The sequence below is a fragment of the Poecilia reticulata genome, linkage group LG4, assembly GCF_000633615.1.
Source record: "Poecilia reticulata strain Guanapo linkage group LG4, Guppy_female_1.0+MT, whole genome shotgun sequence".
Taxonomy (NCBI): Eukaryota; Metazoa; Chordata; class Actinopteri; order Cyprinodontiformes; family Poeciliidae; genus Poecilia; species Poecilia reticulata.
In genome coordinates, this window is record NC_024334.1 from 18,994,220 (window position 1) to 19,008,368 (window position 14,149).

The following is a 14,149-nucleotide window of genomic DNA, read 5'->3' on the forward strand; positions in this document are numbered from 1 at the left end:
TCTGGCAATAATCAACAGTGCTGCATGAAAACAAACCACTTTAAACACACAGAGAAACCTCACAACTTCCAAACAGTTCGTGTGTTGAACTTCCCCGTTGATGCTGCGCTTCACTGTAACGTCACAACAGCAAAACTCAACCCTTCATCCAAGCAAGCAGCACTTTACTGTCTGCCCACCGTCCTGATTTTGGACCGTTATGGGAGCAGGAGGGGGCGGGGGAGCGCCCAGCTACGCACCGACACTGGACGACTCACCTGCAGTGTCTCAATCTGCTTTCTGATGCTGTTGTTAGATGGCATCTGGAGCGAGTCAACGTGAGAAAAACATAAAATGACAGGAAACAAAAGAATGGTTTGGGGAGGGACACATGCAAGTTATTAACAAAAACAGAACAAATATGACAAGAAAAGCACAAACTAGCTCAACAGTAAAGTTGCAAAAAAAAAAAAAAAAAAAAAAAGCTATGATGAACTGTTCGACATGCCGCTTGTGAATCAAGTTGCATGTTAGTATTACGTATGTGACAGTCCATTCAGGTTAAGTCAAATGGTTTTCACTGAAGAGCACATATATTAGTGTATAGTTGCAAACAAAACTAAGGTGTGTGCTGCAGTTTGGAAATCAGACAAGGAGACGAAGAGAAAACAGACAGGAGTGACTTCAATAGAAAGAGGATGACAAGAAACAGTCAAATTTACTGCAGCAGCGCCTGCCTCTTCCAGCACACACAAGCAGCCACGCCCGATTTAGTGTTTGATTCAAACCCATATCCAGCATGCTCACAGTGTCCCATTTTAACCCTGTGGGTACTATGCTTTATGGATCACAAACAAATGCAATAATTTGTTAAAAGAGGGATGTTTCCAATCTGAACGTTAATCTTTTGAGCCCGAGAACATTAGGTTTGAAATGGATCATTGCATTTCATGTGTTTAATTTAGTATTGCATTTAATGAGGGATGGATTAGGGCCGAAACGATTAATCGGATTAATCGCAATGAATCGATTATAGAAATTTAGTAATTGATTAATTATTACCTGGTGTATATACACTCTAAATAATAACTAAAAAATAACTAAAGGTTATTTGCTGAATGAATAAAAATATTCAGCACAATAAATAGGTTTAAACCATACACTTTTTACATTTAAGATTAAAAAGACTTTTGTCTGTCAATATCTTTTACCCAAATCTCCTGAAGAGCATTGTCTGTTCCAAATTCCCTAAAAGAAAGCTATATTATTGAATTCTAGGCAATACAAAGTTTTCTTATTATAAAAGGACCTGAATTTTAGAAGGTTCAGTGAAAAATATACAGAATGTGTCAATTTTTTTTCTTAACGATTAACAGAATAATCCAATTCCTAAAGTAATTGTTGTTAATGTCTAGAAGCAATTTCAGGAGTCAGCAGTACACACAGAATTGAAATCACTGGATGCAGCAGAACGTGAAAAATCACAAAAATCATCTCTCAGGCAAGTCCTCTGCCTGTTTCAAACAACTGAGGCACTGATTTTAATCGCTAAAATATACATCCCACTGGAAACGATCATCACGGTGATTGAATGACAGCTGCATTTCGACGTTCCCCGTAAGATCAAACAGAATCCACAAGAGGTAATCAGTGTTAAGAGGAGGAGAGGCTCATTGAGTCCGTCCGTCAGTCAGTCAGAGATCTGGTCAATCAGTCGCTGGGTTCAACGGTCAGGAGCAAGAGGAAGACAGGCTTGATCCGTTTGTAATTGGTTTACAAAGAGTCAATAAGAGACCTGAGGTAAAACAGCACTTGAGATGTGATCGCATGCATGCATGCTGAGGCATGCTGGATCTCTGCAAACCTTTTAAAGCAGAGTTTTCAACACCACGTAATTGTTTATGACACGTTTGCTCATTTCAATTCATGTTTTTAGGAAATCAAGTGCTATTCTGTTCAGATCTGCTTTATTGATTATTAAAAGGGAAAGCACGTTATGATTTTGTAGACAAAAAACGCAGAGCACACAACTCAAAATCGGAACAACTTACTTAGTGTTGCTACATTTTTATGAATGTCTTATCTGTCTTATCACCAGTAGGTCATTTTCAGAGATACACATGCTTGGAGACCAAACTAAATAAACTCTGTAAATGAGTGTGAATTAGTCTAATAGTGTTATTTTCTTAATAACACTATTATTAAGTGTTATTAATACTTAATATCAGTTTTTATCTTCAAAAACTGAAAATGCTCAGCTAGTTTCTACAAACTAGTTGAAATCAAGTGTAATGGTCTAGAGTGACTTCTGAAATGATTTAACTTGAAGAACAGTAATTAAGATTTCTTAAATGAGTTCTGGGTAAATTGCGGTCGGCATTACCTTCAGGTGTGACAGGCAGTTCTGCAGGAAGATGTGCCAGTTGTTAAGGAAGAACTGCTTCTGACTCACACATAGCAAGCATGTTACCAAGGGATAAAGAGCCTGGGGAGGAAAAAAACATTAGATAATGACTTGTTTATTAGGTTTGAAAGATCTCAGCGGGCATGCGGAGCCCTTTCTTGTTACCAAAGAGTGCTTCTTTCTGGAACTGAGGTCAAACGTCGTCTGGTAAAGCATTTCCACAAACGTTTTTAGGCACGGCACGTTGACTTCATTTTTCACCGCCTGGAAAACGAGTGAAATGTTAATCTCAACTGAAGATGACAAAAAAAAACATTCAACTTTCATGTAAACAGAACAGCATTATGAGCGTGACTTACAGCTGCGACAGGAATGAGGATTTCAACAAAAAGACCAGCAAGAGCGTGCTTTACGTCTTTATCCTTGACTTCGAGGAAATACTGGGCACATTCCTAAAGCATAGAGAAAACAAGAAAAATGGAAGGAATAAAACAGATCTTTGCAGAACACATAAGTGCTTTTTGCAAGCAGGAAGCACAGAGGTCATGCTAACAACAACACTCCTAAAAGAAGAAGTTGTTACTGAATGAAAAACACTCAGCGTTGGCTAATTTAATTATCGGTCAGGTGTCTAAACACAAATGTTAGCAACCCTTTGGAAATCATCACTGTGTTTACTATAAAGACATTTTATTGACAAAGATAAATGGGCTACATTTTCGATTCATTTAGAATGTAGAAAACATAATTTTGGTGTCATTTAAAGTTCCTGAAGAGAAACTGGAATTGGCTAAAACTGATAGACAGATCCAGGCTTCTTAAAGTCAGTGATTGAAAATGAGTTTAAAAAATGTCTGATCAGTGCATCTCTAGCCAAACATGACAAAAATACAGTATTTAAATACGATTTAAATATTATTTCTCATTTTATTTAGGTAATTTGATCCTACAATCTAGTTTGAATAGACTAAACATATAAATATAACATGGCTCATAAACCCATCATAAAGTTCACATTGGAGCCAAAGAATGTATGTTTTATGACTTTAAGGAAAACTTTGTCAGCAGCCATATCACCCCTTTTGTTCTCAAAGACATTGAAACACTGTTATCTGTGTAATATTAGCTTGTGAGGAAGTACAAGTCCAAAAACAAAGGATATAGGAAGGAAATAACTAAAATCAACATGATATGTGCTAACATATAAAGCTCAACAGGTTGCATTTGGAAAACTTCCGACTGTAGCTTTAAGAGCCAAGACTGTAGAGATGTTGCATTGTTAAAGACAACAGCAGCAGAGGGAAACGAGAAAAAAAACTAGTGCATGGTGTAATTTAGTCACAACCACCACAAATTTTACCTGCATGAACTGAAAAGAAGCCTCAAAATCCTCCACCGGATACATTTTGACCCGAAAGAACTTCATGCCCATGATGAGACTGATAATGCTCTGCAAGACGTATGGACTCTGCTCCTTTTGCCGCAGCTCCTTCAATTCTGTGATGAATTTTTTCCTTACCGCCTGAAACCTGGACAAACATGGACAAAGACATTCATCTGTGCTCACAATTCAATACTCCCACCATAAAGAAGAAGTGAGAGATAAAAAATAAAAAAAACTATATGTGGCCTAAACTTGTAAACTTCAGGATACTCACTTTGACTGTGTAAGAACTCCTATGACCTCAGCATACAAGTCTGCAATGATGTGCACATTCCCAGTGTTGGGGCCACTGTATCTGTAAAAAATTAAAAAGGTATGTATTCAAATCTTCAAATTATCGCATTACCCCGTCCGTCTCTGGAATTACGGGCGCTTACCCCTCTTTGTGTTTAAAGTGCTTGAACGCCAGGTTTAGAACTTCATGTACTAAAACATCTGGCACTGGATGAAGAGGAATCTGTGGCGTAAACATGGCATCATTAGTCTTATTAGAAGCATTGAAAGTCCGTCTTTTTTCTCCTCTCAACCGTTCATTATCCTCCCCCTGCATTAGCAAACGCCAAGGACAACACGGCTCGGGTCTCCAAGGACTGGCATTCTCCTCCGAATGGAGCTTTGATTTGAACAATCTACTTTAGAAACACTCTCGGCTGGAAGTTGGTGCGTCGCCAGCCGGCGCATTTATCATCTCTGTTCCCATGCAGGAAAAAGTCATTGTGGCAACATTAGCAAATTTCTGAGCTGCCGAGCACAAAGACACCTGGTAAACAATAAATGTCTCAGCTTACAAATTGCTGGCGTGTCAGATCGGTAGAGCAGTGGGTTAAAGTGGGCAAATAAACAGCCGCAGTGGCAAATTAGAAGCAGCATTTTCTGAAGGAGAATGAGACACATTTCTGATTGTTCTCAGTAAACTGTGATCTAAAACTATGTAGTGACAAATGTAATTAATATCACAGACACAACTAACCCACAATAAGAAACAACTGCAACATAAAATATAATGGTTAAGAATTTATCTTTGTTTTTTGTTTTTTTTTTGTTTTTTTGGGGGGGGGTGTAATTGAAAAGGACATTTGATACCCTGTCAGATCTACATTGCATGGATTTTTATATGGAACATAACTTGAAATTACTTTGAGCATATCTAAAATGACAACAAAAAAATTAATAAATCAGCTCTGATTTAGGAGTGTGTCAATGTTATTTGGCAAATTATTGGCTGGTGTTTACAAGGCAGCCAATCCAGGAGCACCTTTTAAATTTCTTAGCGCTGATTGGTTGTACGTCACATAGCAATGAAATTAAAGACGGAAAATGTTAGCATCTGTAGTAGCGCCAAGGCAGTTTCCACTGTGTATATTAATGCATATTAAGGTATATGCATTAATACAGGCAGTGTATTAATGCAGGAGCCCCACAAATACCAGAGGAATTTGCACAATCAAATTCACAAGCATTCCCATACACTCTGATAAGATACAGTAATGTGCAGTTTCTATTTATTTTTATCCCAGCTATAGAAAATACTTTACAAATGGTGGATAATATTTTACTGAAGCAACAAAACTGGATTGCTCACCTGTTTTAGAACTTCCACTGAAACTAAACAAAAAATAAAATCTATAGCCAAGTCCCGTCGTTCTAGAAGGTAATCTTTATCCCGGTGCTGTTCATCCCTGCAAACCAGCGACAAGTAATTCATTGTACACAAAGTAGCCAGTCATTTTGTTCAAGGTGAAAAATGCGAAGGCAAGAAAGAAAAAAAAGAAGAAGAAAAAATACAGAAGAAAGGATGCGCTCACCCTTTTGATTTTGTACTAGACCGAGGTCGGTACTCGTAAGACTCATCTTCAGTGCCGCTCTGCCGCCGGTACCAGTCGAATAGTGTGCGCAGGAGGGAGGGTAAACAGTGTTCTGCTATTGAGCTCATAGAGCTTATTAACTAAAAAAAAAAGTACAGATAAAAAAAGATGAAACATTAGAACATTTTTGTAACTAGGGAAATATGCAAACGCTGCCTGAAAAGCATCGTCATAGATGCGTCATAGACTTTTATGGTCCACAGAATTAAAAAAACTAACACCTTGAGAGAAAAAAATAAATAAAAACTATCACCACAGTGAAACACAGCGGGGGCTGCATAATGCTGAGGGGATTCTTTTCTTTATGAGGTGGAGCTAAGCACAGGGGAACTAAGGAAACGGCGTGTTAGAGGCTGCAAAAAAGCAGACTGGGAAGTTTGCGAACCTGCCAGGAAGAGAAAGACTTCCTTAAGCTGAATGGAAAGTAAGGATGAAACGATATGAAAATTTGGGCTGATGTCCATATCTGATATTAATATTGCTGCTAAATATATATATATTTTACTACCGTTTTGACAGCTTGAAAAAAATGTCCATACAGCTGACTTTGATAAATATCACGTTAATATTAACCTATTATTTATTCATCAAAGCGATACCAGTATGTTAAAAAAATAAAATCAGGTGATTCCGATGTTGATGTCGATATATCGTGCATCCCTAATGGAACAGTTAAAGCATATTTCTGAATCAAAACAGCCTTGAATCAATTTCACAATCTGCTGCAAAACTTCTAAATTGTTATTTATTGTTAAATAAGGAGAGGCAAAATTTTCAGCTTTTACATGTGGTAGAAAGACTCCTGAAAAGACACAGCTCTACAATGTCCCACCTCTTCGAGGTTGAATAAAAATCCAAACTGATGTTTTCTGATTTTTCTTCCAAAAAATTAATAATAATAATAATAATAATAATAATAATAATAATAATAAAGCCCACATTTTATTCTCCTTCCACTTCAGAGTTAACCTCTCTGTGCTGATCTGTGACATTAAGTCCCACTGCAGCACATTTAAGTTTATTGCTGCAACATGATAAAATGTGGAAAAAAGGGAGTGAATACTTTTGCTAGACACTTCAAAAAAAAAAAAAAAAGAAACATTAGGAAATAAATAACACTTGAATTGAAGTGGTCAGTGCGCTTTAAGTGTTCAGCTAGGGTTTTTGTGAGTTTAAAGGGCCGGTACAGTGCAGAGAGGACGCCGCCTGATGGACGATCGGCAGAAGAGTTATGTAATTCCTCCCTCTGCCCTTATGGCGCTGGCCAAATACACTCCAGCACCCGATGCAGATTTACTGCTGAGGATGACACAGCGATTCTATGCACTCACTTTTGGCTCTATATGCTCCCCTCTCTCTCTCTCACTCACAATGGGGACAGCTGGATCTATACCATATCCTCGCTGGCTTTGTGTTGTGCTGAACAAAGCATTCAGCAGCAGGCAGGCCTATTGTACAGAGATCTGCAGCAGCTGCAGATGAGGCACAGACAGCCCATTGATGGGTGTGGGGGGGATTGATTGGGAGACTCAAATGCTGCATACACATACAGAGGTGAGGGAGTAGCTGTTTGTGAGAGTGTCACATTTATACATCTATATGAGATGTCAGTTCTTTGTGAGGGTTATTATGGGATCAACACCGCTTTGTCCAGAGTGCAGGCCTTTTAAGATAGTTCCTTCTCTGATCTGACTCATGTAATGACAACAATTACCAGGGGAGGATGTTGGAATGCCAAAAAAAAAAAAAAGGCAAAAAGAACAGCGAGTTAGAGGACTAATTAAGCAAACTTTTATAGGCACTACAACAACTGGAGCTCTGGAGAATATTGTAGTTCCTTTATAATAGTTTTGTGTTGTAACTGCACAGACCTGATCAAATTGTGCGTCTTCCCCCCTCTGGAGAGATCGGGACAGTGGTTTCTCCTGTTGGAAACACAGAGGGGAATAAGCTTGTTACTAATTTCAGGCTTTGTACAGATTTCCCAGAGTAAAATTCCAGCACTTTTCAAGCATTTTTAAACTTTTCCCACCACCACACTTTGGAGATAAGCTAAAGTAACCATAAAATATAACAAAATTTCATGTTTTGAAAAGTCTCACACACACATACACGCACACGTGCGCGCACACACACACACACACACACACACACACACACACACACACACACACACACACACACACACACACACNCACACACACACACACACACACACACACACACACACACACACACACACACACACACACACACACACACACACACACACACACACCTTATACAACTGATGGGTCTGAGAACAAAACAATAATTTGGCAAAAAAAGAAGAGTCTCTACCGTCACATCCTTTAGGCTTTTTCGAACTGACTAACTAAAGTAATTATTTAGAGATAGAAGAGAGTACTTCTTTTGGCACTCATTAGGATCCATTTCCTGTCTCCTGTCTCTGAACTCACCAGCGGCTCGGCCATCACCATCTCGATCTTCTTCTCGGCGAGCACGGCGAACTCGGCAAACAGGCTCTTGATGACAAACTCCCCGGGCTTGAGCTCGGGGTCGATGGTGATGCTGGACATGGCGGCGATGCTGTGCTTCTCCCACGTGAGGGGAGTAACCGAGCAGGGGGCACGGCGTCTAATCGCGCTGCTGCTGACTGGTGTAGAAGCTGCAAGGGGAGCCAGAGGAGGTCAAAGGTTAAAGGATCTAGAACGACACTCATGTGAGAGGTACAGAAAATAGGACACATTAATCATTCAGCCACTAATAAAAAAAACTGTTGATTTAACTTTGAGCTGCTATGGCTGGAGATCTGTAGGTTGAATATTTACATTTCTGATGTTTTTTTAATTCCACTCAGTATTGAATGCATCTAAAGTTCGTTTTGATCTGGAAAGGCATCAACAATCATTATCAAAATCATTATTGTTCAGAAAACAAGGTAGACTGCAAGGCATTTCTAGAAGAGATAAAATAAAACAGAATAAAGGAGACATTATTGTATCAGGAATAGCGAAAAAAAAGTCAAAGAAAAGAGATTTTCTGAACAGCAAACAACCTAAATATCTGGGGACAACAACCGCATTAATAATACTAGGGCTGTATAAATAAATCGATTCGGCGATATATATCGATATTTTCAGCCCTCGGAAAGTATAAATTTTTCATTGCGAGTATCGATCCGTTAAACCATAGGGGTCCATAGCCTTATAGCTCTTTTTAACGTCTTGTTACTGCGTAGCTGCAAGACTCCGCCTCCCTGAGTCTCACTTTCAACTTCAGCTTAAAGTGCACATTATAAACAACACACCAGTTTTTAAATTGTGTCAATAGGCCAAGTATAACCGGAGTTATTCTAAAATTAGTAAACCATATTTTTCCGAATGTCAGAGAAACGTCAAAAGCGCCGCCATTCCCCGGCTTTTCCGATTATTTGAGAGGGACTGAGCTTCCAAACGTACAAAACGAAACGAAACATTAGATTCCTGTGTTTTTGGAAATGTAAAATCCTCAATAAATAACGATGGGCTGTATTTTGTTGCTGAGAAACGAAGTAAAGTTGCGCAAGTAACCGTGAAAGAGAAGCGGAAAGCGGCGCGAACGGAGCAGCTGCAAAAGCAGTGAGATCGCGAAATTAATGCAAATTTCGACTGGTAGCATTCACTTCGTAATTAGTTTTTAGCTTAGCTCTGTTCTGTATATAAAGGATTACCTGAAGAATGAACATGGGTTGATAACATTCGAAGCGGGCGCGCAGCGGCGCTGTGTTTTGAGCAGGAAAAACCCGCAGCCGGAATCCGCGGCGCAGTGAGGATTTCCATGATAACAATGGCTGATCGRTYATTYTTATTAGCAACAGAYAAAGAGTATCAGAGACTGAGAGAACTATGAGATCCTGGCAGTCTGAGAGGCAGCTACTCAGAGATCCAAGCAGGGGAATAGCGGCGCTGCGTAGCTGCAGGGAGTCGATCACTACGGGGTGAAGAGGAGCCACTACTTTAGCAGCTAGTAGGAAGCAGCTTACAGCCACTGTAACTCCGGGAGCCAAGGTAGAAAAACCTTTTTCCCCATAGTCCAAAAGACTGCATTTGTGGCTGCATTTTTACTCCAAAATGCAGCCACAGTGTCCAAAAGAAAAAACATAAGTGCAAACATTTGAGAGTCTACAGAGGCTGATAATCTCCCCACTCTGCTCCTGGATTACCGTTTAAACTGTTGTCAAATCCACATGAATTAAATGACAGAAACTAATTCTCTCACTGCATCTTTGATTCATTTTGYMSACTGTTAGATTGTCCAATCAGAGTCAGGTATTGTGTAGTTGGTGCTTTTAATCAGTTTTCAGTTAACTAAATTCAAGTCTATGAAACACAAAATGTCACTAAAATCACTCTGTCCTTCTAAAATCTTTCAGAAAATTGCAAAAATGCACTGAATCGTATCGAATTGTATCGTTCAACAAATATTGTGATACATATCGTATCGGGACCAGAATATTGTATTTCGTATCGTGAAATTATTGTATCACTACACCCCTAAATAATACCTGTTAAATCCTTGTGATAACTTATAGTCAAAATATATGGTTATAACTCAAATAACTAAAAACAACAACAAAACATTAAAGCTATTTCTAAAATTAGAGGAAAATTTTTCAAAAACCATCTTACTCAAATGTTATATTTCATAACATTCTTCTACTTGTTGGGGAAATTAGGACCTAAAGCTTCCAGAAGATTAGTCAAGTCGCCACAAATAAGGGCGGATTTATTAGAAACAACAAATACACACACTGGATATATTCATTGTACTTGTGACTAGTGACATTTAAATAAATTACAGCTCCCACAACAAAACAAGGAAACAAAAAAAAATGTTCAAAAGCTACTGACTGAAACACAAATGGATCTGCACAAACCATAAGCATCAACTGCACTGGGAAACAGACAAAATCATCACCTTGACACTTTGTTGAGTTTCTGAGTCAGAGAGATAAAGTAATCGTTATCAAATGTGAAAAACACTTTAAAATGCTTTGTAAAGGGGAAGCAACAAATATTGTTTGGCTAACAGTTTTATTTTAGCTTGAGAAACTGTTTCTGAGCTTCGGTCAGAAGTGACATAATTACTGAAAAAAGAAGTTACTTCCTGAGCCTTTATTAGCATTACTTCATTACTTCTGCTTTAACAGGTCCGCTTTCCCCCTCCACACCCCCTTTCGCGTTTTCTTTAGTATTGGCAATGATTTCAATGTGGTTCAAGTGATGACTTGATTGATTTACTTTACAAAGCTAAGTCGTACGGACAAGAGGACGTTGACCCTAGATGTCCTTAAAGGAGAAAGGAAATGCTCCTGGGGCACCACTTTGATTAGCTTCCTTAAGCAAATCTATGTGGGATCACAACATTTGCATGTGGTTCACATTATTTGCTCTTCCTATTCAAATATCAGATGCAAATCCTAGGAGTTTTCGTTTGGGCGCCTAGGGCTGTCTCAGAAACCTTTACTGACGGGGCTTTGCTCTTTCTACGAGAAATATTTTTTTCAAGTCCATAACCATAAAGAGAATATATGATCAACTACAGGTGGGTCCTCGATGGCTCTACATCTGCACGATTCTGAGGTTTTGCCTGCTTAGTAAATCCTAAATTAAAAAGATTGTGGCACCAATTCCCAACTTGGTGACAGGCAAAAGAGATTATGTTAGTTTTTAAATGTAGCACCACGGAGCCAAAAACATCAACAATCTGAGGAAGACCAAGAGCAAAGCACTGTTGTCATACACAATTCAAAATAATATTACTCCTTGTTTGAGAATTTACACTTTAAAGTCAATGTAGTTGAATTGAATTGATCAATGTTGCTTTGGAGGGTTTTGCATACCAAAATAATCAATTAATCGCAAGATAATTTAAAATGAGCTCGGTCATTTCAATTATGGTGATTAATATTTTTTGAAGGGCAAAAATATTAATCACAAGTTTCATGGTTTCAGCTGCAAGTGGTTTTTATTTGTTTAATTTATTGTTTTTGGTTGGCATGTTTTATGTTGGATATTTACAATATCTCCCAGTTATAGTGTAAAGTGTTCTTTGCTAAATTAAACTTTATTGGGCTTTAAGAGGGCAAACTTGCATTATTATGCCATCATCAGCTCTATAACACAAGAGCAAACGGTTATTGGTGCAATTTATGGTGGTAATTTATTATTTTATCGTCACTCATTTAATTTTTTTTTCTCTTATAAGCTTGAACCATGACTAAACACATCAACAGCTCTAGGCAGAGGGGTCAGACGGCAACATTTCCTTCTATTCAGCTGGCACATTGTGGTGTTTCTGAGAATTTATGTTTGAATACGGTGAAACTTCCACTTTGGTTCTCAATGGTCCGACTCCTGCCAAGTGGACAGCCAATAGTAAAGTGACCCTTTGCTTCTTTCCCTCCCAGGAAAGGCCTTTTTCTGTTTCTTCCTGGTTGCCACAGAAACACTTCTGTACTCTGAACTGTCCAAACAACACCGAGGAAGAGAAGTGCAGGGAACTGTTTTAATCTCCCAAAAAGAAAAACCAGAAATGCTGAATACAATATCAAGATATTCATGACTAAAACTAGCAGATGCTAACAATACTTGGCTATTTACAAGTAGGTAACCGATTCTGAAAGTGAATCTACTTAAAAACTCCAAAAGAGAGCTTTCACACAGGTTTCTTACAAATTTCCTATTTCAAAGTTTTACGTTTCCACACTAAACCTTCTAGATTTTTATGTTAGTTTCTAATCACATTAGCCACAAAAACATTCACCAAGTTTTTTTTTCCTTTACTCCCATCAAATCATGAGACAGCACATTTTGGAAGCTGCCTTTCAATTTTGCAGTGTGGTAAAGGGCTGTTTCACTGCTTCTGGCATCTGGACAAACTTCAGATCAGTAAAATGTCCTAATACTGGAGGAGTGCTGAAAAACAGATCCTTCACAGTTTGTGATCAGCAATACCATTGATTCCACATTTGGCATTTAAAACCAAGCACATGTAAAGAAAAGAAAGAAAACTCTGTTTTCAAACACAAAACAAGAATCTAAAGCTCAAAAAAGCAATAAAAGTTTGGGGGTTTTTTTTGCTTTTGTTAGCAACTCAAAACGATCAACAAGTTGGACAATAACTAAATTTTCAATCTGGCAAACAAAGAAGACCTTCATCTAAACATAAATTAATGTAAAAACAGATTTGAAAGAGGATCAAATCAAATTCCAGACTGCACAGGAACAATGTTCCCACCACTTAAACACAAAGTAGCTGTGCTGAAAGTTTGCTCAGCGTACAGAGCCAAATATATTGCAGACAGCAGCGGTGGCGACGGAGGATTAACGTAAAGTGAAAACTAAACAAATAAGCCAAAAATCGTACCTGGCCTAAGAAGCTAATGAGGAAATTATGGCATTTGTGATTCACAAGTCTACATGTAGAAACAAATAGAGAAGCCATACCTTTAACTGCTCTGATCTACCACTGATAAGCCGAACAATGTGCTTAGTGAGTTTACATCAAGTGTTATCAAAGATGTTATGAGAGAGCACAAACTGCGCAGCGTGTGGCTGGCTGCGATCATGTTGCAGCATATGGTTTTACACAGAAACGTACAATTTTGTAACAGCAATAAGAACAAAACTCCCAACATTGTCTCAGCAGACAGACTCCTTGCACTTTGGGCTTTACTTCATCGAGGTCTGCATACGTTGGTTGAAAAGGCAAGACAACTGCAGAGTCATCACAGGATCATATGTTTTATTAGTCATTGCATGCTGCGTAACTTTGTGATAAAAGTGTGTTTTTTAAGACTTTATAGTTGGTGTACAGCAGGGGTGTCAAACTCCAGTCCTCGAGGGCCGGTGTCCTGCAACTTTTAGAAGTGCCTCTGCTGCACCACACCTGAATAGAATAATTAGGTCATTAGCAAGGCTCTGGAGAACTGAGGAGGTAATTAAGCCATTTGATTCAGGTGTTTTGTACCTGTGGCACATCTAAAAACTGCAGGACAGCGGCCCTTCAGGACTGGAGTTTGACACCCCTGGTGTACAGGTATTAATCTTCCAATCTTCCAATAACACATAATAACCAAGTGATATTTTCAAATTTCCTGTCAACATTAAATATTTTTTAACTCAAAAACACGATGCACCGCTGGATGAAAGACAGTCGAGCACCCAACCACAGGGCTTGGCAAGTTTTCTGGGGGAAACCTTGCACGTCTTATGTTGTTCGTCTATTTTTTGTTCTCTGGATGGGCTCTACTGAGACAACAATGTGAACAATGAAAATAAAGGCTGATACTGAAGACCAGAGATGCTCACATTTTCAGCTTCATCGGAAATTAAATTCTTTTCCAATCAGTGAATGCAGTGGCGCAACTACACATTATTCAGGTGGATGCAAAAACATAGATTGGCGCCCCCC

At 38.7% G+C, this 14,149-nt stretch overlaps 1 protein-coding gene across 11 annotated transcripts in view; it reads right to left on the reverse strand.

The window, feature by feature from the left end:
• Positions 1-14,149, reverse strand: part of fryl (furry homolog, like) — an 84,868-nt gene that overhangs the window by 41,997 nt on the left and 28,722 nt on the right. For 7 of the 11 annotated variants that reach the window (XM_017304415.1, XM_017304414.1, XM_017304412.1 and 4 more), the window contains 11 exons: positions 8,152-8,360; positions 7,564-7,617; positions 5,633-5,772; positions 5,410-5,506; positions 4,205-4,284; positions 4,042-4,122; positions 3,744-3,912; positions 2,743-2,835; positions 2,549-2,647; positions 2,363-2,464; positions 258-302 (listed from right to left, as the gene is read on the reverse strand). In XM_017304415.1, coding sequence (XP_017159904.1) covers positions 258-302; positions 2,363-2,464; positions 2,549-2,647; positions 2,743-2,835; positions 3,744-3,912; positions 4,042-4,122; positions 4,205-4,284; positions 5,410-5,506; positions 5,633-5,772; positions 7,564-7,617; positions 8,152-8,271 — 1,080 coding nt within the window. In that variant the 5' untranslated portion in view covers positions 8,272-8,360. The remainder of the gene's footprint in view (positions 1-257; positions 303-2,362; positions 2,465-2,548; positions 2,648-2,742; positions 2,836-3,743; positions 3,913-4,041; positions 4,123-4,204; positions 4,285-5,409; positions 5,507-5,632; positions 5,773-7,563; positions 7,618-8,151; positions 8,361-14,149) is intronic. The other 4 variants (XM_008407498.2, XM_008407495.2, XM_008407500.2 and 1 more) reach the window with 1 other exon arrangement.